The 6941-nt window shown below is 41.9% G+C and overlaps 1 protein-coding gene across 1 annotated transcript; it reads right to left on the minus strand.

Moving 5' to 3' along the window:
• LOC109721070 lies at window positions 1-1792 on the minus strand. The gene is made up of 3 exons (XM_020248489.1): window positions 863-1792; window positions 552-774; window positions 1-449 (listed from the first exon to the last, which is right to left on the minus strand). Exons 1-3 carry the CDS (start codon window positions 1394-1396, stop codon window positions 1-3), a joined length of 1206 nt encoding a protein of 401 aa, XP_020104078.1. The 5' UTR covers window positions 1397-1792.

Genomic DNA, 6941 nt, shown 5'->3' on the forward strand with positions numbered 1-6941 from the left:
TCAATTGTTCCACAATTGATTTGTAATATTAGCACGTAGATCCTCACCATTTTGGGAGTCCTCAATTACTCCCACTAAATCGCCCACTCCACCTTCATTTTCAGCGTACTGTTCATCTGGACCCTCATCAGAGAAAATGTTATCATTTGTTTGGTGACGGCGAATAAAATTATGTATTATAAAACATGCCATAGCAATCAAGCATTGAACTTTATACGAAAACGGTGTTGCTACATTTAGAATTTTGAAACGCTTCTTCAAAATGCCAAATGTCCTCTCAACCACATTCCTTAATTGAGCATGCCGGTGGTTATACAAATCTCGTGGATTTCGATAAATGCAGGCTCGTGTGCTTGCGTCAAACTGATTAATATGGTAACGCTCTCCTCTATAGGGTGCAAGAAATTTTTCAGTATTTGCATATCCCGAGTCTACTAAGTAATACTTGCCTGCAAATAATATAATAACCATATGTCATTAGTATAAAAAACTTATCTACAATAGTGTTCATATATATTTAAATTTAATAAAAAATTTATTAGCAACACTACCTTCGGGAACAACGAAACCACCTCTTTCGCATGCCCATCGAAGTACTCTCATATCGGCAGCAGAGCCTTCCCATCCTGTGCATACAAATAAAAAATTAAGATCAAATGACACCGCAGCCATCATATTTTGTGAGGTGAACCCTTTTCGACATCGAAATGGTGCTTGTTTACTCCTTTCGACCACTACTGGAATATGTGTTCCGTCGATCGCACCAATAGCATTCTACAGTTTACAAAAGAAAAGATAAAAACATTAGTAATAAATTTTATTTATACACCAATGTATTATACGTATAAGTGTGTATGGTTACCTTGAAAGGATGAAAATTTGGATTATCCCGAATTCTTGGATGCACGGCAGCATTACTTGACGGCAACATTATGTAGTCATCTTTTAGCCTCACAATGCCGCGTAGTACATTGTTAAAATGCCTACTGATGGTTTCTCCGGAATGTTGGAATGTTTCCGCCAATATTCGGTTTGCCACGCCATGCCCTACGCCATATAGAAATATGCCTAACTGCTCATCAGCAGTCATATTTCTTGTGCTACTTATTAACCCCCTCTCGACTAAAGCATCGCGGAGTGCAATAAATGTAGTTGCACTCATACGAAAGTGATGGCAGCAACGTTCATGATGACCAGATAAGATATCACACAACATTTGATGTCCGGTAAACGGCCGAGTCCGACACCTTTGTCTGGGTACTCTATTTGCAACTGGTTCAGATTCTAACTCAAGTAGCATCATAGCCTCGATAGATTCATCATCGTCATCTAATATTGTCATAATGGTGGATATGGTCGCTGAAGAAAAAATTCTTTTGTATAGTGGGTTCGCCATTAATGTCTTTCTAATTGCAACTGTTGTAAATACCGAATAAATCAGCACTTAATAATAAATAACAAAAATAAATAAATACACACGAACATATAACTATAGCAAGAGGTAATATATATGGCGCAAACATATAATAATCTTCCAACAGCAGAAAAATATGCAAAGCTAATAAGAGTAGAGGAAACAAAAATCAAAGCGTCATACAATCAAGAGTCACCACCACAAAGTAGAAACTATGCAAAGCTAAGATAAAGAAGAACTACCAATACCACCACAAGCTAGAAAATATGCACGTCCACACGCAATATAGGTCGAGGTACGATAAAGAAGAACTACCAATACGCCATTTGTCTAAATCCCGGGAAATGATGGCATATAGAAAAGATTTTGCTGCGCAATTTTTCACTCAACCCACTTTCTTGCATGCTTGTCATTCAATGACATGAAAGCATTGCGATTCTTCTCTTCCTTAAACGCATCACAGAGAACTAAGATATCATCATCACTTAACCCCGTCATCCCATACACTCGTTGCATGCATTGGTTCTGCAATGGCATATCAGTGCTCTTGCTCAGGTCTAGCTGACATAATTGCCGCACCCAACCAAGCTTTTCCATACCCTACTCGAAGTCCGAGCATCTACTTTCTTTTTTCGTCCCCCAGATGTAGATGCCGTTTTTTGCTTGCTTATTGCTACGCTCTGGAGAACGAGCTCTTTTACTACCAGAGCTATGACCAGAACCACTTGCACCAGTTGTAGGCATCACGGGAGGGCTTGGGGAGCGTGGCATATTTGCTTCATCAAAGTTAGCATATCTGCCGCACCCAGATCCCCCTGCTTCGAATAGGTCCGATGAGAGATTACAAGCTGACATTCCAATGCCAGCAATAGTATCATCCTCACCAGGGGATGACCCAGAGGAGCTTTCAATTATAGGGGGAAGCTCCACAGCACTTGTAAATGCATATCTTCCTGTCGCAGTTGTATTTTGGGTAAGAAATTCCATGTCATCGTAGGCGGGAAAGGGCTTATCCCTACACCTGGCGTACGCCGGATTCTCCTGAAGTAATAATATTAACAATTTAATACTGTCATATAATGTACATGTCTTAATAAGACAATAACGCTATAATAAAAGAAATTGTAATTACCGCTATTACAGAATCCCAGATTCTTGCGTCACCAGGTGTGGGAATGTGCAAGTCAGAGTTCCATCCCAACCCGCTCTTGTTGGCAAGAGAATGGTACAAATTGAAAAAAAATTTTAACACTTTAAATCGATTCTTCAATTGTGTCTTTGTTAAGTTCATATTGTTTCGACTGTTGAAATCATTTACCATCCGCTTCCACGCAATCGGAGTAAATGACCCATTTACGCAGTTACCAAATGTATGTTCATCTCTCATAAGCCCCAACAATTGTGCATCCAAAATGTTGCTCCAATTTTGACTTCTAGTTCTTGTATCAATACGAATGCCACCGCTAGCCTCAATAGGTGACTCATCTGCGAGCCCATGTTGCTTCTGTTTGGACTTAGAAACTTTTTTGAATGGACACATCTGTAGTTTATAATTAAAAAGAGTGCATGATGGATGCATGAATATGAGTTAAATGCAAGACTTGTTTATAACTATACCAAGTATAGTGTATAATGGCTACAACAAGGGTCTACTTAAATCAACGATAAATTATATATTTAAATACATATCTGCCTCCTATGTACAAAAGCATGTTCGTCGAAATAAGGTTTAGATGGTTCATTTCCACAAATGGCTCAAGTGGTTTCCAACTAAAATGGGGTTGCATACAATGTATATAAATACACTATATGATATTACATGCTATTTAAATTGGCAGGGTTAGTAAAGGCCCTATGAGGTAATGTATAAGCATTGCGTACACAATAGACTGATACAATTGTTATTCTCTACTACCAAGTAGACTATATATAATAAAGGGTAGAATGATATGATAAAAATATGGATAGAGTAGATATTTCATGCAATATTTGTGTCCTATGTAAAACTGTATGGTCCCCTAAATGGGAGTCTTGATGGTTCGTTCCCACAATTGGCTCAAGTGGATTCCAACTAACATGGGGTTGCATCGATATTTCCATCGATGCCATCCTTCTAATCTTAATTAGAATCCGTCATCATCGCCGAACCACAAGCTTCCAACCAATACTTAATATTCTCAAGTATGCTCAGATCAACATCATGTGCGTTATACCAATCACTGTGCAAATAGATGATATTCTTTCAACGGCATTGGATATATAGAAACGCTATATATGGCAACAGTAAACATGGAGATCAAACCTGTCTATCGCAAAGATACCAAATTCAGAAATGGCCAGAACCAAGCAAAGAGATAGTTAAGGCGCGACAGTGAGATCGATAGCACGCAACGGCGGGGAATCCGTACAATGTTGGCAAGATCAGAACCGAAGACCGAAGGGTAGCAGCACAACGCCTTCCCTACGACCAAGATGTCGAGGAACGGGCTTTAACCGAGACCAACAAGAATTCCACAAATCCATGAAGAAACCAACAAATCGTCCGTGTAGACCGGGCAGATAAACCGTGAGAAGGTAGATCCGGACGTGTGGGTATGTCGGACGCGAGGAGGAAGAAGGGCTTCGGGTGGATATGAAGGGCTTCGGGCGGAGGTGAAGCCGTAGGTGAAGGGGTTTGGCCGGCAGTGAAGGGCTTCGGGCAGAAGTGAAGTCGGAGGTGAAGGGGTTCGGCCGGCGGTGAAGGGGTAAGGGCGGACGTGAAGGGGTAAGAGCGGAGGTGAAGCCGGAGGTGAAGGGGTTCAGGCGGCGGTAACGGGCTTCGGCCAGAAGGGAAGGGCTTCGGGCGGAGGTGAAGTCGAAGGTGGAGGGGTTCGACTGGCGGTGAGGGGCTAAGGGTAGAGGTGAAGGGCTTCGACCGGAGGTGAAGCCGGAGGTGGAGGGGTTCAGCCGGCGGTGAAGCCGGAGGTGGAGGGGTTCGGCCGGGGGTGAAGGGCTTCGGGCGGATGTGAAGGGGATTCGGGGAAGGGCTTCAGGCCGGAGGTGAAGGGATTCGGCCGGAGTGGAGGGGCTTCGAGAGAAGGCAGATCCGGTGGTGAAAGGGCTTCGGGGTGAGAAAGGGGAGGAAGGGGAACGCCGGAGTGAAGGGCTTCGGGGTGAGAAAGGGGAGGAAGGGGAACAATCAACAGGGGAGAAAGGGGAAAGCGGAAGGGCTTTGAGAGCCATGCGGGGCTAAAGCGGGGAGGGGGGGTAGGGTTTACTAACCCTACCCCAAACTGGGTTATCCAGGATAACCCGGTTTGGGGTGGGGTTTACTAACCTTACCCCTAAATGGAAGTGTTTGGGGATTAAATGGGGCTTAAGGGGTTATTCCACCCCTTAACCCCCAACCAAACGCAAGCTGAGAGACTATGGTATAAATCTTACATCTTTATATTAGGTGTAGGTTTCCTCTTTAAAATTAGTCATTCACCTTTGTATTATATATGAACATTCTTAAAATTTTATTTTTAAAAAAAATTAATTTTGTAAAAAAATATTTTTAAAAAATTTTTGGAAAAAATTAAAATATAATTATTTGCAAAGATAAATCTTTATATATATTTAGGTAAGATTAAATATTAGATATAGCTATAAATTAATAGATATTAGTGTAGGGCCCGCGCTTCGCGGTGGGTCGATAGTATTTTAATCAATCAACATCACATTTGTAATATATTGGACTTTGCCAAATTGACAAAGTTACAATTTGTGTTGTTAATGGCGTGTCTTTAGAATGCAAGACAGCCAAACCCGTTTAATTTGGTGCGAAATTGACGCTAAAACGGGCTTAAAAATCAGATTCTAGATGATTTGGAATATCTGGTGACTTTTCGGATGCTCGAATCATGGTTTGGGCGCTCGGAAACACAGTATTCGGGCAGATTTGATTCTAGATTTCATTTTGGACTGATCAGAATTGCCGATGGAGCATCCGGATAGATTTTTCCTAAATTCGAACACTCGGTATTACTATAGCAATCCGAAATTTAGTCAGTGATTAAGTAAATGAATTTAATGATTTAGTATGCTGAGTCATCAAAGCAATCATTAAGGTTTCGGACCCAAGCATCGGCGCCTCAAAAAAGGAATTAGGAGAGTTGTCACGCCCCAGGATCCAGCGGAAGCCCGCACGGCGCGTGCCCAGACCCGCCATACGTCTAAAACATATAAGGCGTCTACAAACAACAATAATAAAAGCAATAATAAAAGACATCTAGGAGTATCAGAGCATAATAAATGTCTTAATGCTACAACAAGGGATAAGGATAGAACTGTAAATCCACTAAATAAGACATAAAGTGATACAAGAAAATCCCAGATACAAGTGCTATAGGTAGTTACTCAGGTGGTCTCTATACATGGATACAAAAACCTCTCACTCTCTCAACTACAAAAAGAATGAGTAAACCACCTAGGCAAAGTACCGCTCCTCGCTAGCTAGCTAAGCGATCCCCTTGCCGCGATCCCGTGCCTCCGCCGGTGCCGAAGGCTCTGAAAAGTAAACCATAAAATAGGGGCGTGAGAACTATTAAAAATAGTTCCCAGTGGGCAATTACTGACTTCAGTGAATGCACCACAAGGCCCAAAGCTACAAAGGAGGTCAGTGACTATAAAAGTAGAAAAAGCGAAAGGTAAGTAAAAATGTAACTTGCTACAACATGATATCTCTACTTAGCATAATTAGCATAAGTATGAAGCAACTATGCATGAAGTAAAAGTCTCCAACTATATAATGTTCACAATGCGAAATAGTAAGTTGCCGTTGTTTTATATTCTAGTCGCAGTCTTAAGTATTACACTGAGTCATCGTCTGTCCACATTCTACATAATTACTCAAAGTCAAATCGAAGAGACCCACCCGAAGGCCTGTGCTATAAGGCCCTGAGACCCACCTGTCACGCCCCGAGACCGCTACCAATTTGGTTCGTCCCGGGCGCGTCGAACACGCCGAACGGACAGGACCTCCCCTGTCCGTCCAAGCTAAGAAAGGCCAAACAGATCTATAAGAATTACCCAGGAATCAATTCATAAATACCACGATCAAGAACACCACTAGTGCGACAACCAAGACAGCAAATACGAGTATAGAATATACAATACATAAGCAGAGAAAGAACTATCTAATTACATTCATTCAGTCGACCATAATACATCGAATTAACGTTCTTTCCATCTCTGCCAAATTAATACAATCACTCGATACCTCACCCTATACATCATCTACTTCTCCAATACTAAAAGGAAGAAGCTAATACAAAAGGAGTAGCTATGCGACTGTAGAAGACCCGCTTCCTTTACCGCGTCTCACGCTCACGCGGGGACACCCCGAACTGGAAACCTTAGTAAAAATGGGGGTGAGAAACTAACATTCCCTTATTTCCCAGTGGTCGCCGCCGACTCCGCCGATCTCCCACTAGGTCCGCAAGCGCACAACTAGATATATATGATAAAGGAAAAACTGTAAGGAAGGAAAGTAAAGCTACTCCTA

Source organism: Ananas comosus, linkage group 15, assembly GCF_001540865.1.
Source record: "Ananas comosus cultivar F153 linkage group 15, ASM154086v1, whole genome shotgun sequence".
In the NCBI taxonomy this organism is placed as follows: Eukaryota; Viridiplantae; Streptophyta; class Magnoliopsida; order Poales; family Bromeliaceae; genus Ananas; species Ananas comosus.